At 40.7% G+C, this 22545-nt stretch overlaps 1 protein-coding gene and 1 long non-coding RNA gene across 3 annotated transcripts; one reads left to right on the top strand and one right to left on the bottom strand.

The window, feature by feature from the left end:
- On the bottom strand, positions 1 to 16110 carry LOC135623427 (uncharacterized). Of its 2 annotated transcripts, none has more exons than XR_010491377.1 (4): positions 15728 to 16110; positions 14631 to 15231; positions 11555 to 11598; positions 1 to 338 (listed from the first exon to the last, which is right to left on the bottom strand). It is a non-coding gene; the product is annotated as an uncharacterized LOC135623427 (long non-coding RNA). The 2 variants fall into 2 exon arrangements; XR_010491376.1 differs by lacking the exon at positions 1 to 338 and adding an exon at positions 1797 to 2237 and having other exon boundaries at positions 15728 to 16109.
- Positions 16111 to 16466: 356 nt separating this feature from the next.
- Positions 16467 to 17694, top strand: LOC103998546 (uncharacterized). Its single transcript, XM_009420040.3, has one exon. The coding sequence runs from the start codon at positions 16614 to 16616 to the stop codon at positions 17484 to 17486; it is 873 nt and encodes a 290-aa protein (XP_009418315.2). The 5' UTR covers positions 16467 to 16613; the 3' UTR covers positions 17487 to 17694.
- Positions 17695 to 22545: the final 4851 nt, after the last annotated feature.

The raw sequence follows: 22545 nt of genomic DNA, 5'->3' as shown, positions 1-22545 counted from the left end.
TCATTTTAACATCCGTTTTTTATTTCATTCAAGCTTAACGGTCCAATATATATATATATATAATAATAATAATAATAATAATAATAAAATAAGAAAGAAAAAAAAGACTACAACGTTTTAATATGCCTCACGAATAAGGAGAAGCCGGAGGGTGGGGGGGGTTTCAATTTCTCAATTTTCACGATGTAAATAGACTTCCGATCAAAAGTTGATCATCATCGTGATTATCGTCCATCTCTCAGATTGCTAGCATAAAGTTGATCAGCCGCACTACTCGCATCAGAACGATGTCATCGACCCACAACAGTAGTAGTAATGCGCAGCCATATCAGCATTACCTGTTTCGTACAAAAAATCAACTGTCAAGTTCTCCTCCACTGCAGTTTGGCAAAGCTGTTGAACAAGCTTTCCAAAAAGAATGTTTTCCAACTTCATCATGATTGCAAGAGAAAGCTTATCCACACAACAGAGGTTAATCGTGATGCTTCAATGTTTTCATTAAGGAAATCAGAAGATGGGAAGAAAACGATTCACAGAACTAACTCGCGCGTGCAAAGTAAATAAAAAAAAAACAGAACACGATTGTGCTGAGGTTTTAACTAAATTAAAAGTTGACGATGGTATCTTAAAAAAAAAAAAAAGTATCTTCAAAAAAGATCTAATGAAACGTAAACATGCTGGCCCTAAATGAAAAACAGTAGTTTCATATAAAGCTTCCAGGCTAAAGCACCAAAGAAAAAGTAGAGATTTAAGATAACATTAGAATTCTTGTGAAGAATACGAGGGAAAAGAGAAAGAACTTTTCCGAACCACTTATTTTGAAAAAGTAATAAGCTCAAAGTTTATAGGTTCATGAGGAAGATAAAAAGGACAGCAAACAAAAAGATGAATATAGGTACAGGACTTGATGATATCAAATAAATGCCTACAAGGTGTAATAATAGATTAACGTGGCCAACTCAACTAATGAGAAGAAGGAACACCTCTCTTTGAGGTAGATACACTACTGCTCCTGCAGCACCAATGTCAAGTTTACTGATCTCCCTGAAGTCCAGAACCATCTCGCCAACAACCTCACTATCCTCTTTTACTCAGACTGAAATTTCTTGACACTCTTAATTGGATTGGGAAAGCGAAAAAGTCCTAATCCTCATGGCTTTAACACGTTCAATTTTATTACGAGATGTAATAAAAAAAAAATCATATCTTTGATGCATGTAATGCTTTTCACAGGATTGATTTCATCCCTCCGAGTTGGGGAAGATCCTTCCTAGTCATTTATCTCTAACATTTTCTCCCTTTCCAAAATTACAAACTTAAAGACTAATCGCTTGAGACTCAAACCTTCCCTTGACAAAATAATTAATCAGAACCAATCTGTCTTCACCCAAGGTCGCAACATCTATGACAGCATCATCATCGTTAACGAACTTATCTATTGAATGTATAGGTCCAAGAGGAAAACCCCTTTGATCCTCCTAAAAAAAAATCAACCTAAAGGAAGCCATCCTCTCTACCTTAAGCTATATGAACTTCCCCCCCTAGGTTCGTTAATTGTAAGGTTCAGGGTTAAGAAGAACCTCCACTCCCAAGTCGGTAAGTCGATCCTATTAATGCTGTTATTAATGCCATCCCCATTCGCTACTATGAACTCTCACATTGTTATTAATGCAAAACATTTCACATCTTGTGTTTGGGGACGATATCATTCTTGCTGTTACAACTAGTGACAAAACCTGTAGAAACCTTCTCAATGCCCTTTGACTCATATTCTGCATTCTTTAACCTCCTCAAGGTCAACACAACAAAATCACTTATCTATTTCCCCAAGTCTACTTCCTTCCAAACCAGACTTAAAATATATAACCTCTTCAACATGAAAGAGGGGACCTGGCATATGAAGTACTTGGGTACTTTCATAATCTCCTTATCTTTCCAAGACAAACTGATTAACAAGGTTGTTTATAAGGTTTAGGGTTGAAAGAGGAACCTCCACTCCCAAGTGGGTAAGTCGGTCCTTATTAATATAGTTGTTAATGCCATACATGGTGCAGAGGGGGATGAGGAACAACTGATTCTGATTATCTTGTCACTGTTCCTTCGGCTTCCACTATATGCTTGAATGCAATGCTTCTTTCACCTCCTCTACTGAAGTTGCAGGTCTAGGCTTCATCCTGAAAGATAGGGAAGGAAGAATCCTCTTGGCTGCCAAATCCTACTCCCTTGCCCAAAGTGTTCTGCAAGCTTATAAAGCCAACTCAATTGACAATTTTGTCACTTGTAAAGCTCACTCAAAAAAAAAAATCACTTCTATTACAAGAGAGAGAGAGAGAGAGAGAAAGAAAGAGAGAGAGAGATCTATATATTCTGCCACAGTGAAATTCTTCTATTAATCGGAGGCTAAATTACCATATTAAATCTGAAAGCATGTTGCCTTTCTAGATTTCAATTTTAGTTGCAAGATACTGTTTCACCCCATAAAGTTCCTAACAACAGTATCAAGAGCCCGATTGTTGGTTTCACTTTTCCCATTTTCAATTTTAGTTGCAAGATACTATTTCACACTATGAAGTCCCCAACAATGGTATCAAGAGCCTAGTCGTGGGGTTAGGGTTCCTTGAACAGTGGGAGGTATATGAGTGCGAAGCAGATTAAGACAGACAGTAACAACAAGTAAAGGAGATTTGGGATGCCAAGAAAAAGTTAGACGAGGTCAAGTCACTATACAACAAAATAATTTTAAGAAAATGCTCCACACTCTTCAAGTGTTAGAATCCACGACAGTGGGATCATATCAAAACTCTATTTTATTCTCTCACCTTACAATGATGAATAATAAAATAGAGGATATTGAATGTTTTGAGTAACTAAATATCCAAGGACGTGTAGCAAGCATCTCAGATGATGGTGAAGTATTAAACAAGAGCTCTATAGTTTTGGAAGGTAGATAACAGTTTGTTAATATCTAGCTAGTGAATACAACAGCACCTATCACATGACCTTCAGAAGAAACTGGATATAACAATAAGAACCTATCTTAAGAGGATGTATATTTTTGGATAATTATGCCTTCGGAATTGCTAGTATTGACACCATCAAGATAAACATAATTCACACTATTCAAGGGGTATTACATGTGACAGGTAAGAGGGAAACCCATTTACTCCTGGGACAATTAGATGAGTTTGGCTGTAGCATCCATGCTAGACAAGGAATCATGAAGTTTGTCAGAGGTGCACTTGTTGTGAAGGCAGAAAAGATCGTTATAGATCTAGATATGATTTTGGGAGAAAGGTTCAAGAGATAGATACATTTGTTGCATCAACAAATGTATATGATATGGCAACACAAATAGGGTCATATGTCAGAACAAGGAAGCTCAAACATGAAGCTTCTTACTGATCTTAAATTGGTAACCTTAACCTTTTCGTATGCATTATATTACAAGTAAGCATCCGTTGGTGATGGTTTTGGTCATCAGCCCAAGGTAGTGATATTGACCTGACCTAGTCTACTTTCCGAATGTGTCGTGATTGAAAGCCAGACGCTCCCTAGGAATATCAAATGTAGTCTCATCCCCTTGGTGGCAAACTCCTCCCAAGCTCCTCTCAAGCTAAAAGATCTTACAAATCTATGCCGAGCACGTGCTCCGCAAATCCCTTACGATGCATAAGTCAGCAAAAGCTCAAGAAAGTGAGTTTAATTGAGTGAGTTTGGAATGTCTACATACCTGAAGAGGTCCTCTCTTTATAGACCCCAAGCTAAGAATGCCCGGCACATTAGTGGAGAATATTTCATGGTGCCACATCATTGTCTCACTCATTGGTCATGCTTAGATTATACTACACCTAATTGATTGGGCATATATGGCCGATCTATCACGAAAGGTCGTCGCGCGCCCGCAACAATTCTGTTCAACGAACCGTTCGTCATTTGTGTTTATATGTACAGCTTCGTGGCAACATGTTTTGGCTTGGTTTTATGCCCTTTTGCTTGTAAAAATGTAAGTTCAAACAAGTTGTAGCGCTACAATGCGATCGCTCACTGAACTGAGCAAAACAGCCAAAAACAGCTCTGTTTTCGCGAGCCATGGGCTGTTTTCTGCAGCCTACTGTCGCTTGCGAAACATCAGCCATCTCAACACCCTAGAACCACCCGGGTGGCACCATGGGGGATGGGGCTTCGGTATAATGTCGGGCGTTGAACAATCTTTCGCAAGTTCGCACGTTACCTTGACGGGAACTTGTTGTCGCGCCCGGCACCCGGTGAGCAGTTGTTTGTGGACTTGCAGCTTTTCGTTCAACTTTCTAAAGTCCTTGTTTTCCTCCTCTCCCTCTTTTCTCTTGTGCATGCAAGGTGCTCGCTGAATTACTTGTAAAGCTTCCCCTTTTCGCGAGACATCGGGACTTGTCTGTCGCTCGTTCTTCGAACTAATCAACTTTCTCTTTTACAGGTCCTTCGGGACCTGTGAGAGGTTGCAAGTGGGCTGATCTTTGCGGACGTATATCGCAAGGGCGAGGCGCGACTTAGGCAACACAAGCTAAGTTCGCGTCTTTACCGCAAGGGTGCCTCACGACTTAGGCAATTCCAGCTAAGTCCGTGACATTGTGGTATCAGAGCGAGCAAGCAATTCGAGCAAGCAGCGAAGGAACTTCGCATTTTCGCCATGGCAAAGCATCGTGGCGAATCGAGCAAGACGGGGCAAGCCGGACCCTTGCCCTAAGCAGTTGCAGGTGGGCTGTAAGTGCATACTCGCTCTCATGTCATTGGAGTCACTCAAGTGGAGCACGACAGCGAACATGATGAGCGAGAAGTTGGTTACTCTCCGCGAGCGGAGGAGGCACAATCTAGAGCGCAAACCGGGAAGAAGAGCCGTAAGGAGAGACTCACAGCGGCGGAAACCCGCTTGGATGTTCTTGAAGCGAGCTTAGAGGAACTCTACCATGGCCAACGAAGGCTTGTTGGGGTAGAGAGCTCGCAAGAAGAAGCGGAGTCCCGGATCGACAAGGTTGAGGCCCTAGTCGACCGATTGTCAGATGACACCAAAGACTCCGTGCAACACCTGCAGGAAGTTATGACGGAACTCACTTCCACGATGACCATGCTCACGAGGGCCCTGAATACGGGAGGAAGCAACACCCGCGTTGCACCGGCACAAAACTTGAGAGCACCTGAGCTACATTGTTATGGAGGTGCCCGAGATGCCAAAGAGCTCGAGAATTTCTTGTTTGACATGAAACAAAACTTTCGAGCTACAAGGCCTGATTATGAAGAAACCAAAGTTTCTATAGCAACCATGTATCTGAACGGAGATGCAAAACTTTGGTGGCGAACCTGTTGGGAGAAGATCCAACAAGGTCGGTATCGAGTTGACACATGGGAAGACTTGAAGCAGGAGTTGAGAACTCAGTTCCTACCGGAGAACACAGAGTTCGTCGCAAGAAGGAAGTTGAGACAACTCCACCAAAATACTTCCATTCGAGACTACATAAAGCAATTTTCTGCGCTAATACTGGACATACAGGACATGTCCGAGAAGGATAAACTGTTTAGCTTCCTCGATGGTTTGAAGCCATGGGCTCAACAAGAACTACATCGAAGGAATGTCGCCGATGTGATTGGGGCAATTGATGCCGCAGAAAGGCTCACCGACTTTGTTTCCTCTGAAGACCCGAGAAAATAAAAACAATCTTCAGGCAATCGCCCTCCAAAATATTCTCGAGGGAAGGAGCTCGGGGGCGAACAAAGGAAGAAGAGTTCCCACAAAGGGCCAAGCCCGAAAGGCAAGTCCCCGAAACTTGGCAGATGCTTCTTATGCGAAGGGACGCACATGGTAAGAGAGTGCCCACAAAAACAAGCACTCAATGCTTTAACAACTTCCATCCATCCCCCCCGATCGGACAAGAGCAAGGCTGTCGCTCTTAATTCGAGTAGTTCTGAATCCAACAACGACAATAAGGAGTCGTAAGGACCCCAGATGGGAGCAATGCGTTTGTTGAACGCCATGTGGGGTTAAGTGGGGGAGAACACGAAGACAAGGCTACAAAAAGCAGGAAGTGGCGAGCTGATGTACGTAGACATAAAGCTCAATGGCTAAACGACCCATGCAATGGTGGACACGGGCGCTACCCACAACTTTATTGCCGATCGAGAAGCAAAGCGACTTGGGCTGATCTTGGAGAAGAGCCCAAGTCGAATGAAGGCGATGAACTTGGAGGCCAAGCGAATCTCCAAGTTGGCTAAGGGAGTTCCCATCAAGATCGGAACATAGAGCGGGAGAACAAACATGATGGCGGTGCCATTAGACGACTTCCAAGTGATTCTTGGAATGAAATTCGTGCACGCGACGAAGTTGGTGCCAATGTCGTTCCTAAACTCCCTACGTATGATGGGAGGTGACAACCCCTGTGTGGTTCCCGTCTCTCAGAAAGGAACCAGGGAACCCCAATATATATCGGCATTACAACTGAAGAAAGGGATACGAAAAGGTGAACTAACATTCATGGCTGTTATGAATCTAGAGCCACTCGATGAGAAGGTCATTCATGAACCTGCTGTGGTGGCGAACGTCCTGAAGGAGTTCATGGATGTTATGCCACCCGAGTTGTCGAAGACTCTGCCGCCACGCAGAGGCGTGGATCACCACATCGAGCTGGAGCCAAGAGTGAAGCCTCCAGCGAGACCACCCTACCGCATGCCCCCTCCAGAGTTGGCAAAGCACAGAAAGCAGTTAGGTGAACTGCTAAGCGGTGGTCTCATCCGTAGTTCTAAAGCACCATTCGGAGCTCCAGTTCTCTTCCAGAAGAAACAAGATGGAAGCCTCAGACTATGCGTCGATTACCGAGCCCTCAATAAAGTGACGGTGAAGAACAAAGATCTCATCCCGCTCATCGCGAACTTATTCGACCAATTGGGCAAAGCCAAGTATTTCTCAAAACTCGACCTTCGGTCGAGGTATTGGCAGCTGCGCATTGCTGAAGGCGACGAAGCGAAGACTACATGTGTGACCAGGTATGGAGCCTTTGAGTTCTTGGTGATACCTTTCGGCTTAACCAATGCTCCGGCCACGTTCTGCACTCTCATGAACCAGCTATTCAAAGAGTATTTGGATAAGTTCATGGTTGTCTACTTGGACGATATCGTCGTCTACAATCAAACGCTCGAGGAGCATGTTAAGCACGTTCGAACAATTTTCAAGGTTCTCAAGGTTCTACACTTTGTTCGTGAAAAGGGAGAAATGCTACTTTACTCAAACGGAGATCTTATTCTTGGGGCATCGAATCGGTGATGACTCTATTCGGATGGACAAATCGAAGGTGGAGGCAGTTGCGGAATGACGAACCCCAAAGAAGGTGCTAGAGTTGAGATCCTTCCTTGGTTTCGTCAACTACTATCGACGCTTCATAACGAGGTATTCGAAGCATGCAACTCCACTGATGGAGTTGCTGAAGGAGCAGCCTTGGAGGTGGTATGATAAATGTGAAATTGCATTCCAAGATTTGAAGGCTGCTGTGTTGGAAGAACCAGTGCTCAAATTACTAGACTATGGGGAGCCCTTCGAAGTCCATACAGATGCTTCAGACTTCGTTATTGGGGGAGTACTCATGCAAGAGGGTCATCCGGTGGCCTACGAGAGTCGTAAACTCAACGAGACCGAGCGACGGTATCCGATGCACAAGAAGGAAATGATAGCGGTGATCCACTGTTTACGAGTTTAGCGACACTACCTTCTTGAATAGCGATTTGTGTTAAGGACAGACAACATCGCTTTGAGTTATTTTCAAACTCAGAAGAAACTCTCCCCAAAGCAAGCACGATGGCATAACTTCCTGGCTGAGTTTGATATAGCAATGGAGTACAAGCTCGGAAAGGCAAATGTCGTGGTCGATGCATTGAGTCGGATTGTGGAGCATGTGAATGTCGTACAATTGGAGGGCAGAGGCCAAGCAAGTCAATTGCACTCCAACTTCCTTTCCAAGATCAGGGATGGTCTGTACAGTGATCCCCAAGCAGTAACCCTGATGTAGCTCATCAAAGAAGGCAAGGCACGACGGTTTTGGGCCCAGGAGGGACTCTTTTATACCTAAGGAAATAGGGTTTATGTTCCTCGAGTGGACAATCTGAGGCGTAAACTCTTAAGAGAGTGTCACGATTCCCTTTGGGCGGGACACCCAAGCATTCACAGAACCTTGGCTCTCGTGGAGAGGGCCTTCTACTGGCCGAAGATGGGGACTGATGTGGAGGAATATGTTCGAATGTGCCTCACTTGCCAACAAGACAAGGTGGAGCAGTGGAAGTCGATGGGACTGTTGGAGCCATTGCCCGTACCAGAAAGGTCGTGGGAGAGCATTTCCTTGGATTTCATATCAAGCTTACCAACAGTAGGGAAACTCGGATCGATACTCGTGATGATCGATCGATTTTCAAAGTATGCAACTTTCATTGTTGCTGATGATGAAGGAGGCGGCCAAACTGATGATGAAGGATGTGGTGAAGTATTAGGGAGTCTTGCACAATATCATCAGTGATCGAGACGCTCGATTCTTAGGACGATTCTGGACCGAGCTATTCAAATTGTTGGGGTCGAAGTTATACTTCTCCATAAGCCTCCACCCCCAGATGGATAGTCAAACTGAAAGGATAAACTCGCTCCTAGAGCAATATCTTTGGCACGATATGAGTGCCAACCAACGAGATTGGGTGAAGTTGTTGGACATTGCCTAATTCTCCTACAACTTGTAGCGGAACTCAATGTCCAACAAGAGCCCCTTCGAGATCATTATAGGGTAACAACCGTCAACTCCTCACACCATGGTAATCGGGTATACTGGGAGTAGTTCGTCCGCCTACCACTTTATAAAGGAGTGGCACCGAAATGCAGATATTGTGCGGGCTTACTTAGAGAAGGTGGCAAAAAGAATGAAGAAGTGGGCAGACTTGGGCAAGCGACTACAAGAGTTCAAGATCGACGATTTGGTGTTGGTCAAACTCCAACCAACATCACTCCAATTCTTTAGGAACAAAGTACATAAAGGATTGATGCGCAAGTATGAAGGGCCCTTCCCAATTATCAGTAGGGTGGGCAACGTCTCCAACAAGTTGGAGCTGCCGGCGTGATTCAAAATTCACAATGTTCTTTATGCCAGCAACTTGAAAGCCTATCGCTCGGATCCGCAAGATGCTTCCCGAAGTGTTCCAACTCGACTACCCCCCACTAGAGCCTCCTACGAGAAGCGAGTTGAAAACATTTTAGCGGACCGCAAGATAAAGCTACCCACTAGAGCTGAGCAGACCGAGTACTTGGTGAAGTGGCGAAAGCTTCCCTGAACTGAAGCCAGTTAGGAGCCCGAAGACGCCCTACGACATGAAGCAATCATCAACAACTACCAAAAAGTGTCAACGAGGGCGTCAACAGTTTGAGTGGGGGAGAATGTCGCGAACGGTCGTCATGCGCCCACAACAACTCTGTTCAACGAACCATTCGTCATTTGTGTTTACATGTACAGCTACGTGGCAACATGTTTTGGCTTGGTTTTAAGCTCGTTTGCTTGTAAAAATGTACGTTCGAACAAGTTGCAGAGCTATAGTGCGACCGCTCACTGAACCAAGCAAAACAACCCAAAACAGCTCCATTTTCGCATGACACGGGCTGTTTTCTATAGCCCACTGCCGCACGCAAAACGTCAGCCATCTCAGCACCCTAGAACCACCCGGGTGGCACCATGGGGGATAGGGCTTCGGTATAGTGTCAGGCGTTGAACAATCTTTCGCAAGTTCGCACGTTACCTTGATGGGAACTTGTTATCGCGCCCGACACCCGGTGAGTGGCTGTTTGTGGACTTGCAGCTGTTCGTTCAACCTTCTAAAGTTCTTGTTTTCCTCCTCTCTCTCTTTTCTCTTGTGCACGCAAGGTGCTCGCTGAATTGCTTGTAAAGCTTCCCATTTTCATGAGACGTCGGGACTTGTCCGTCGCTCATTCTTCGAACTAATCAACTTTCTCTTTTTCAGATCCTTCGGGACCTACGAGAGGTTGCAAGTGGGCTAATATTTGCGGACGTATATCGCAAGGGTGAGGCGCGACTTAAGCAACGCAAGCTAAGTTCGCATCTTTGCCGCAAGGGTGCCTCACAACTTAGGCAATTCCAGCTAAGTCCGTGACAGATCGGAGTATTAGTTGGGGATTCACAACCTAGGACATTTGTGGGAAATATTTCCTTTTGAACATTATAATGACTAAGCATGTTTATGAAGGGACACAGCATTGCCTAGTTGACTAGGCACACTCATGTGGCACCACATCATTGCCTAGACAGACAAACATAATCAACTCAGCTATACGTGTCAGGCCTCGATTGGCTATCCATGATTTAACTAGGTTCCATATGTCAAGTTCTAATTGACTATTAAATCTAACTATATCAACAACATAAATTAGAGTTTGACAAATATACCACTAGAAGTAAATGCATTTTAGCATTGGAGATAACTAGTTCCATCATGAAGAGGAGCAGAAAACTTTGTGTTTCGCAGAGCGGATGAAGTAGTCCAGACGGTATGTTTTATCAATAAGATACCTATAATTACACCAAATCTGAAGACTAGACCTCCTAAACATAGACAGTAGTTCACTCAAACCTTCATAATATAATGACATGATGGAAAGGTAACCTTGACCAAAGTGCATCACCTATCATACGATATCTCATCAGAGATTCTATGGTTCATGAACTCCATAACTCTCACTCTATATCAATTAATAATTTTGAATTTTATAAATATCACTTCAGCATAATTTATCTGATCATTGAACATCTTAAGAAGTTAATAACAATAAGTGAAAATATTTCTTGTTAGTAGGAACAACAGTAATCTAGAATATACATACAAGAATTCTAATAAAGCTTATAATTAAAAAATACATCGCAATTAAGAGACCATAAGCATATCCCTAAAACCAATGAGATGTCGCTGTTTCAAAATCTAAAAAAGGTTAGTCAGGAAAATCTTAAATTGCACCTAGATAGACATACAATAACAATACCTATGGTTTAGGAGCAATATTGCCACTGGAATTTTGAGATGTTAGATCAAGAAACAACTTTTTTGAAATCTGTTGCAAACCAACCTCCTATTTTTGTTTACCCTAAGATGGCTGTCGCAACAGCTCTATATGGCCATGTGACTTCTATAAAAGAGAACCATTAACCTTAAGAAAAAGCAGAGTAAGATTGTTCACGAGGTGATATTTAGCTTGTAGACATTTAAGTTTACCACTAGCCTACAGAAATTAGTTATGATCTTCAAAAAAACTGCATCACCATGACAAGCTTGTTGATCATACACATTATGCTCAATTTTGTACTTACTAGTGCAAAAATGTACTTTTTAACAGCAGACAGGCCATATCTCATAATAATTTATATATGTAATTTTAGTGAGTTGACATAAGTGAGTCCAATAAGGCATATCATCTTAACACAAAAGTACAATTGCAGGAGATAAAAACTTGAGGAAACAAATGATAGCATTGAAATAAAAAATCCAGTATTTGTACCTTTATTTCATGAAGTGTGAGCTTTCTTGATTGTGTTAGAGAACCTATCAACATATATAACACAGGAAACATGTTAATATAAAATCTTTCATTCAAAGTATGTTATGTAAAGCATAAAAAATGACTAAATCACACAAACAAAGCTACAATATAAGAAAGGCTTCTAGGACAAAAGAAAATATGTCCACCGGCATCTCTCTAGTAATAGTTCCAAGGGTGGTAATTTGTCATGTAATTTGGAAGCAATCATAGTTGGAAATAGTCAAAGAAAAATATGATCTCAGTGTATATGCAATGACTACAAACTGCTCCTTGAAGCAGGCCTTTCCTTTCAATTAATCCAATAATATCTGATAGAGTAACAGACACAAACAACCATTTATAATAAAGATGAATTAGATAAAAAGGCAAAATCCAATCCTGTACTTTTCTAAGCATTTATCTCAACGTTTCTTAGCAAATAATTCAAAGCCCTACAATGAAAAATGTAATCACAAAAATAAGTAGAAATTGGATAAAGAAAATGTTCATGACCACTAATGTAGAGAAAATACATCAAACATGGAATTTGGAAGTTCTCACAATTCTGTTCCCCACAAGCTAAGTAACCAAAATAACTTCATTTATACTTTTTCCTATAAGCATATGAAATTGTATTAAAGTTGTTTTGTACTTAATCAATTTAAAAAACTATATCTGTCTGACAATACTCGCATAAAGGTGCAACGGTAAGCCATGCAGAAAATAACAATGTACAACATGGCCTTGAGCAAAGCTTGGGCATGTGTTGTATACTCCTAAGTTAGGTTTGATTTGCATCATCAACTTGAATATACAAGGATGATTATGACTATGCATGTATATTGATGAGCCAACTCATCATACTCTGCCACAAAATTTCATACTTTGCAAACCTAATTTAAATCAATGATTTTCCAACTCAATGTTTTATTTTTTGTTATCTTTCTCCATATGTGTCTTCACAGTCAACCTCACAAAAAGTGATTTCATACAAACACTCTAGTGATGCTCATCAATGCTCAAAAGTGGATGCCTTCTTTCCTTACTCTTTCCCAACTCGCTCCTGTTTACCTTTATGGTGACTATCTCTTCCACAATTTGGAAAATAGCTTTGATTTGTCTAAAACTGATTTAGTTTGAACCCTAGAAACTTGTTTAGTCATCCTCAACTTGATATCAGTTCTAATTGTTGCTAACTAAGTTTTGTTGATGAATCAACTTGGATCCAACCTTGCACAATGGATGCATTTGTTTAGTTTCTTGTGTCTAATTATAGTTTGACCCTATTGGTCAAAGTAGTACCCCGTATAACATAAAGGAGCAATTACAAAGTGTGCAGTTTGTCCATATATTCTGAAAGTAGGCATGTTAATGCTGTACATACAAAGAGTTGCCTCAATTCTATTTGTACCTTGCCACTATGGGTAACCGACCCATTAACTTATAGACTTGAACCATCTACACAAAATTCTTCAGCTCGAGTTAATATTAATAGCACACCATCTAGCCCAACAAACCAATTCAATTCTCTTGCAATGCCCAATGTGAAATTAAACTATATATCACAATCTCACCCACTTAAGATTCGTTATATCAAATCTTAATTCGTTGCGCAAAATCACGCATTAGTATGGTGCACACGAGGTCTAACTTGGTAGGTGCTCCATGTTGTGACGTGCCTTCACTGAAAATATTAATCCATTCTGAGACTATTTTTCACGACCTCACCAATAGAACTGAACTATTAACTTGATCTTCATAAGTCCAACCAACTGATCAAACTCAAAATGCTTAAACCAAAGATAATGACAGTAGAATTATCTAGATCTATAAATTAATTCAATTATTTTATGACATCTAGTGTGGAACTAAAGTGGAGTACCATAAATCCTCTCGAGGGAAGCACACTACACATGTCTATCTATTCCTTAAACAGTAACCATGAAAATTTTGCACAGCACCTAATAATTGCACATAATGATGTTAACAAATTGATAATAACTAAAAGTAAAGTGCCATACACTGGACATAATGATATTAATAAGTTGGTAACGATTAAAGAAAAGCACCATGCACAGCACATAATGATATTAAAAAGTTGATAATAACTAAAAGTAAGGTACCATGCACATACAGCACCCAACCATTACAATAACCTTGCTCTTTATTTCCTACCACAAAGAGAGAAAATGTGTATATCCTGAAAGATGAAATAATCCGATAAAGCCACTTGTATTTCCTACCGCAAGATGAAAAGAATTATGTATAACCTAAAGATTAAAGAGCTTTGGCATACACTACTGTTAAGTCATGTTATTACTTTCGGTAGTTCCTAGTTGACCTCATCTGATACCTAGGTTTGTGTACTGTTGGTCCACCTTCAGAACAAAGATATATCCTGCAACAAGATATGTTCGTTCCTCTATGAACTCTAACAATTAGTTCTGTCCAAAAGAGGAGCCTTGCATGATCAGTTCTTCTTTCATTAAAAGAATAGATAAGCAAAAAACGGAAACGACGAGAAGAAACTAGATATGGAAGAAAATGCAAAGACCCAAACAGGGAAGAAAATGATTACAAAAGAAGATAAACTAAATGCAAATAGAATAATTTGGTATGGTCTTGATTGAAGATTTACGAAACAATATTTGGTCAGTTTAGGTGCATATTTACAAAAATCGTACAGGGAACTTAGTATGAAAATAGGAATTTCATGGGTTCACATATAAACTACGTAGTTCAAGAACGTCGAAGCTTTATATATCGAGAATGCAGGAAAACTCTGCAAGGAGGTAAACAGGACAAGCTTGGGCCCATGGTCATACAATGAAACCTTCGAATCGACATCAACTTGGGATTCTTGAACAAAGATTGAGTCTTTTGGTCAAGCTTGTTCAAACTAAACCCATCCCCCAGTTTTAAAGAATCATGCATTAGCCTCAAGAACCAAGAAACCCTAATGCACTCAGACTCACTAACCATGATTCGGTGATCTTTAGCATTATGATCCAAAAACCAACGAATCCTATTTGATGCAAACGAGAAATGGACACACCTGGCGTAGATCCTGATGATCTACACAGCGCTGCGCCGCTACCGTGGCACGAGGCTCCTCTTGTCCTTCCCTCCGAAGATAGGCCAACTGTGGCGACGTGCTCCGCCACGATCGCCAGCGCCAAGAGCACCAGCCGAGCGGCGGCAATCGGCAGGCATAGGGCCGTCTTTGCGCCAACCTTTGAACCCACAGGCGGCGGGCGTATGGTACCCGAAGGATCATCAGCGGCAGCGCCAGTGGCGCTCCGGCATAGTGGAAGTCATTAAGGTCGAGGGAGAGGAGGGAACGGCGACATCGCCGTCTACATCAGCCAAGGGGAGGGCGAAAGCCACCGAAAAGAAGAATGGGCGGTTGAGAAGGCGGAAAAAGAACGCGAGCCCCATGAAAGTCACCTCTCTTCGGCGAGCCACAACCGTTCGTTTGGGGGCCCACGACCGAGAGACACTCGCGCTTCCCTGCCTCGCTCATTACAGGTGAGTTCGCTTTGACAGAATAGAACGGTGTGAGGCCATCTAGAATGTCATGACGTCATCCCATTCGGACGGTTCTGATCGATCAAAAAGCAAGGAGGAAGTCTTTCGTCGCCCGATTATGGGACTATCTGCGTGGAGATTCGTAAAAGACATCAGCGCAGTGACTTCAAAATCATGTTACTGCAACCTGCGTTGACCCTCCTGATTACTGAAGAACGGTGCAATAATCCTATCTTCAAACATAGAGAAGGGAATGCCCAGACCCAAACAGATTAAAAAATTATTACAAAAGAAGCTAAAAACAATATAATTTGATATGATCTCAGTGTCAATTTTTGGTCACTCTAGGCGTAATTTTACACATCAACAGACACGATTCAAGACAGCCCAATCTCTTATGTACCGAGAGAAGGCAGGGAAACTTTGCAAAAGGGAGACAAGATAAGCTTGGGATTCTTGACCAAAGCTTGGGCCTGTTGATCAAACTAAAGCCATTAGCTTCTGGAACCAAAAGACCAGTATCAAGAACCATGAAACCCTAATGCACTCGACTTCCGGTGACCATTAGCATCACGACCCAAGAACCAAGGAATCCTGTTTCACGCAAACGAAAAGAGGACGCACCGGGCGCAGATCCTGATGATCCGCACGACGCTCGATCGCCACCGTGTCACGGGGTTCTTCTCGTCCTTCCCCCGGACAGAGCCCAACCGTGGCGACTTGCTCTACCACGATGGCAAGCGCTAAGGGCACCAGCCGAGCGGCAGGCAGACAATCATCTTTACGCCACCGTTGAAGCCCAGAGATGGAGGGCGTGCGGTACCGGAAGATATCCACGAGGGTCATCCGCGATGCTCCGGCGATAGAGCGGGTCATGGAGGTCGAGGGACAGGAGGGGACGGTGAGATGACCGTCGGTGTCCGCCATGCGACGAGGAGGGCCATCTGAACAAGAGGGGTGGAGAAAGGGTGGGGGAAAACGGCATTCGAGCCCATGAACCGGCAATAAAACACGTCTGGAGCTCCTGCCATTGGGGCGGGGGAGTCCGCTCCACATAAAAGCAGCGCCGGGTCCACAAAACTAGCGAGAGCTGTTCCCTGTGTTGGTTTGACGGAAGAGTGTGGTCCCCGGTGAGCGGTATGACGTCATCTATTTACATGATTCGGGCGTTCTGATCAAAAAGCAAGCATGGAGTCTATCCTCGCCCGATCTGGGACTTGCTGCTTGGAGATTCGTAAAAGTCATCGGGTCAGTGACTTCAAAACTGACATGTTGATAATATTAAGGAATATAATCTTTTAGATTAAATTGCATGACATCAAGATTTAGACTGTCATTAAATTTGGGCCATGAAAGGTTGATTTGGTCCAAATCCTGGAAGTGCCGGCCGGGGATTGGAGGATTTCCAGCCTTAGAAAATCCACTAAATCGGGCGTCGGTCTTCGGCTGACCACCGTGAGCCACAACTGATGCAGTTTAGGAGTCACGCGCCGGTAGCCGCCGCCGCCTGATGCGCCCACTACCTTCTCTCGTCACCGCTGGTTTCACCGCCGCCCTCCTCTCCGCCTTCCCCTTCCCCTCTCCTCCTAATCTCCTCTTCTTCGCCGCCGCAGCGTCTTTCTCCGTCGTCTGCTTGTTCAGGCCACCCTTATCTACTTCCGCCCCTGTCTCCCGCCGCCATCGGGGCCCCTACCACGCGGTGACGATGAGACGCGCTGACTCCCCCCCGCCGTCCCTCTCCTTTTCCTCGCCGGAGTCGCTCAATGATTGGATCCGACCCCGCCTCCCCTCCGACGCTTTGGCCTCGTGGGGCGCCTCCCCCGGCACCAAATCTCTTCATAATCTCTGGCTCGAGATCTTCCACGGCGAGGCCTCGCTCCTTCTCCTCCCCCACTCCCAGGATGAGACAAGAGGCGGCGAAGATGGCTCCTCTACCCTTCTCCGCGTTGTCAACGTGGCTGCCGTGAGGATCCGCAACTCTAGCGGCGCCGTCCTTGTTGAATCGCACCAACTCCTCTCCGACGGCACTATACGCCACCGCTACCGGCCCCTCTCGGAGAAGATGATGCCCGGGGAACCCGTGGAGGCGGCGGTCGCCCGTGCAGTGCGTGAGGAATTGGGGAAGGATGTCGTGAAGATTGTGCCGGGGTCATACAATATGAGGGTTGAGGAGAGGACTTCCGCCTCGTACCCAGGCCTTCCGGCACGATACGTCTTGCATTCTGTTGATGCCGAGGTGGAGGGACTGCCGGAGGAGGGCGAATTCTCGACTGAAGAGAACGGGGAAGGCATTGAGGCAATGGAGAAGGCAATTTTTGTTAGGAGACATTTCTGGAAATGGGTAACTGATGACGATGGCAGCATCGAGCGAGCATGGGGATGATTAGGGCATACAAAGGTGAAATTTTGTCTTAGATGTGCAAATGCTTATCTGTTTAGTACTTATTGACCAGTTATTGACTATAGAAATCTGTTTTAGATTTGGCAAAGATCTGTTGGTAAAGAGAGGCTATGTGATAGATATCAATGACATCTATATCAATGGTTTGATATATGGTATGAATGGCACTGAGTTAGAGAATATTTATTCATCTATTGTAGATCTCATTGGAAGTATCTTCTGTGCTGCATCCACGAAGCTGCATTTGTACAGCAGTGGACGAATTTCCATTAGACATGTTAGAATGCACTATCTGTGAATGGTGGTTTGATTTTAGAAATCGAAATGTGGTGTTATCTTGTGGTTGGTTGATGTTGCAGGCACATAGTTCTTATTATATTCTAGCACTTAGAAAGTGTTAGCTAATTCAGCGTTCGAAGTTTTTTTTATAGTTCGGCACTTCATGAGAACAATTTTTTGTGCTTGCACTAATATCAAGCAGCTGTCCTCAACATCAGCCTTGAATTAAGCATGCAACAGAGGCTACTGGAACTGATGGCAACGATATTCTTTCTAGTGGATCTATTCTAGCATTCAACTCTTATTTTATATGTTTGCCTTATGCTTTTTTTTTTTTTCTAATCCTCACTTCTATTACTCTCTCTCTCTCTCTCTCTCTCTCTCTCTCTCTCCTTTTTTTCCCCCTAGGACAATAATCATTTTTTCAAGTATTTTTCTGTTCTGCATATGGATGTTCTGCAGATGTTAGGTTTTTTTTGTTACTTGAATGGGCTAATGCAAAACTTCTTTGTTGCAGAGTTTAGGTGTGGGAAGATAGCAGGAAGATCTTGAGTAACATAGAACAATTAGTGTAATCACCTTTCCATGACAAAACTTAAGGATGATTTTATGAATCTCTGAAATGATAGATAAGTGTAATTTTCATATTAATTATTTATTTTTTTATGGAAGATTCATGGAGGATTACATGAAACACTGGACCAATTTTGAAAAATTTGAAGGCCATAGCAATCTGTTTTTTTGGTTAGATTGCTGGGATTATTCTTAAAGGCTTGAGGATGGTAGCTGAAGTTCAGGAAATCTTTGATAATCTGAGAGGTGATTCGAGGGTGTTTATCCTTAAAGAAACTTGAATTTTTAATGAGAGTGGAAAGTAGATATGGATTTCTGAGACTGAAAATGGAATCACATAATGTGTTGAGCCAATTCGTCAAAAGTGTTATCGTGTTTGAATTGCTCCAGATTGTTACACTAGCTATTGCTTTTGTTTTCCCCATCAAACCATGCAGTCATGTTGCATCTTCTTCTGATTCTTTCTTCTGGGAGATTGATGGTTTTGTAGATGACTTTGCTGAGGAATTATTTATCCATTGTGAGCTTGCACATGTATGCAAGTGAAAATTCAGTAAACAAGGTGGAGAAATAAAAGGCTTTAATTGGTATGACTGACCATTTGGAGAACAAGAAAACCAGAATATTTGATTAGAGGTGTAATTTGAGTCAGAATAGTACCTTAAGTTAGAAAATTGAATATTTAGTCATAGGCCTGTAGCAAGGATCAACACAGTCCCACATATATCACAATATATACTGTTACGTTCTTAACATCAGGGGTTTAACATGCTATGTTTAGATAGAAATGAGATAGTGTTAACTTATCACGATCTATACTGATTTGTTCTTAACAGCCAGCGTTTAGCATGCTATCTTTTGATGGAAATGAAATGGTGTCAACTCATGAGGCAAGATAGATTTTTCTCTTAGTTATGTACCTGCTGAATATCTTAGTTCTCAAAATACTATTTTTACTGCTTTTCTATGGATGCAGTGACCTCAGACTGTGTTCATGTACATATTATAACTCTCCGTGTATAAAGCTTGTTAATTCTCCAGTACCTACCTCATCACTTCATTTTCTGATATTCTCTGTATGTAGAGGAGCTTGTATTGCTTATAGGGAGGTCACCAATGTCTCAGCATCATTGTTTTCATGTCTGGTTTTAGAAATGGATTGTTGGATTTTATGAATGTTCTCTGTTGTTGGAAGTTAGCACTCCCTGTGTTCAAATGTTTACTTGCAGTCTTCTACTTGCTTTTCCAACACCATTATCAGGATCGAGTTGCTTTTATGCTCCTGTACGATGCAGTTATGTGCATAATATTCTGACCAATATTGGTGTAACCATATGCTACTGATGTGATACAGTTATCATAGAACCAGTTGATTTTTTTTGTCCCTACATATTTCATATGCTTATATTTATTTATTGACTATATCCTCTACCACAGATTCACTGTTAGTAAATATTTATTTTCTCTTGAGTACGTTTGTTGCAATTGTTTTCTAGAATTTAGTATGTTATTTAAGTTTTGGAATGTATTACAAAAAAATTATGTAAGAGAATATATGTTGACATGTGATGCAAGTTGAGTCCAAGTGGATAAAGAAAATGAATGTTTAATGGATATATATATATATTGAGTCCATGTGATGCAAGTTGAGTCCAAGTTGAGTCCAAGTGGATAAAGAAAATGAATGTTGGAAGTTAGCACTCCCTGTGTTCAAATAAGCAGCTCTAATATATATATATATATATATATATATATATATATATATATATATATATATATTAGAGCTGCTTATTTGATTAAGTTTCTTATACATACTGAATAAGTAATGGTTCCTACTGCCACATCTTTTCATATAAAAGTTCAATCATCACTGTAATTCTTGAGCTGTTCACATTTCTCAATACCTTTTACTTCTGCAAGCAGTAATAATTTTTTGATACAATTCTTGAGTGTCTCATTTGATATAGTAATTTTTTTATTTTAAAAATAAAAACTACGTATTAACTTCAATATTTTCCAGCAAACTTTATTGTGACAGGATTTTGTTCACTAAATCTAGCATTAGCCAAAGCAATTTGGTGGTGATGCTTTTCTATCCAATCGCTAACTTTGCCATACCTAAGCATTTGGTGTTAGTAAACTTGGCTTACATTAAAAGCTCAAAAACTGCATAGCCATATTTTGGTTCATTAGACATGTTAGTTTGTAATTGTCCTATGAGTCCATGTGAATATGTGATGTATACTATATAACCTATGGGATACTTATCTCTACTATAAAATTAAGCATCTACGAAATCATGGTGGCTTTCATGTTTCATCAAATATATTTATGAGACACCCCAAATGAGATCAATCTCATTATCGATAATGTTCAAAGCTTTCCATAAAAAAAAAGGTGGGGGTTATATCATAATGTTATATTAGTCTCACATTGATAAAAAATTTAAAGGTTTATAATATTCTTTTCCCGAGGTGTTATAGATTGATCTTAAAGTCCGCAGATAATATCTCATGAATCATTTGACAGGTCTTAATATCTATCTCTCTAATAAGATATCATAATATTATCATATTAGTATCCTTATAATTGAAATTACTAAGTGAAAAGTGTAAGTAATAAAATTATATTAAATGCGAAAACAATGTTAGAATTGAAATCAAATAAAATTAGATTTAGTTTTATAATGTGTACATTTTAATGTCATCTGAAAAAGAGATTTATGTTTTGACCGTCTTTAGATCCAAGATCATGGTCAATATGCAAAAGAACTAGATCCTTCACATCTCTTTCTATCCTTCATCCAATTAGTTATATTATAAATATCTTATCCAATTATAAAGGGTCACAAAATCTAATATTCTCTCACTTAGCCTATTAATTAATAAGATATAAAGAGATATTTAAAATCAAAATAAATAAAAAAAATTAATTTAAAAATAATTTTACCTAATTAGATTCCAAAGAATTTTTAAAAAATATTTTATACATGGTCATGAATTTTAAAACAAGCCAATAAGTCTAATAAACATAATAATACTATATTAAGTCCAACTATTAATGCGAGTCATAGCAATTATATCTCATCAAAATCATACTCCCTTATATGTACAACAACATTGTTAGTATTTCTTAATATAGTCCATAATGACTCTTGTAATTTGTCTTGTTAAGATAATCCTATTATTGCATTCAACTATAATATGCATAAACATAAATGTAAAGAGGATAGTACAGAAAAATAACTTTAGTTAAGCAAGAAAAATATCAATAATAGTATCTATCTAAACATGCATCACCATATCTTTTATGACTTATTCACAAGCCTCAGAATATGTTCTTTAAATATTTTATATTGTAAAGCTTTTGTCAATGGATCAACAATCATCATACAGGTGCTCAGGTTGTCAATTGACATTTGTTGTTTCTGGACTCTTTCTCTGACCACTATGTATTTTATCTCGATGTGCTCAGAACCACTAGAGTACTTATCATTCTTAGAGAAGAAAACTGGCTTAAAAGCATGCCACAAATTCAACTTCCATTGTTAATGATATAATAAGTGATTGATTTACATTTTTTTTAAAAATTACATCACTAGCTAATATGAATACAAATCCTAAAGTGGACTTCCTACTTTGAGGTAATTTATAAAATCAGCATCTGAATATCCTATCACTTCAAACTGATCTGATCTCTTATATACGAGCATATAATCTTTCATCTCCTACAGATATCTTATTACTTTTTTTATAGCTTTCCAATATTTCATTCATAAGTTGCTTTGGTATCTTCTTAACATTGCAACTATAAAACTAATATCTAGTCTTGTACATGTTTAAGCATATAATAGACTTCCAACTACGCACCCATAGGGAATATTCTTCATTTGATTCTTTTCTAAGTCATTTTTTGAGCATTTGTTTTGATTGAATTTTTCACCTCTAGTAATAGGTATATCATTAGCTGAGCAAAGCTGCACAATAAATCTCTTTAAGATATAAGTAATATATCATTTTTAAGACAATCCTAATAATCATTTATATATATCTTTGGATATCTCAATGCTAATAACATAGGTTGCCTCATTCATATCAACTATTTTAAAGTTCTTGTTGAGAAATATCTTGGTTTCGTGTAATAAACCAAGATCACTATTGGCAAGTAAAATATCATCCACATATAAGAC

The sequence above is a fragment of the Musa acuminata genome, chromosome BXJ2-9 (assembly GCF_036884655.1).
Source record: "Musa acuminata AAA Group cultivar baxijiao chromosome BXJ2-9, Cavendish_Baxijiao_AAA, whole genome shotgun sequence".
Taxonomy (NCBI): Eukaryota; Viridiplantae; Streptophyta; class Magnoliopsida; order Zingiberales; family Musaceae; genus Musa; species Musa acuminata.
The sequence above is the reverse complement of the archived record's forward strand: the minus strand, read 5'-3'. Positions and strand labels throughout refer to the sequence as shown.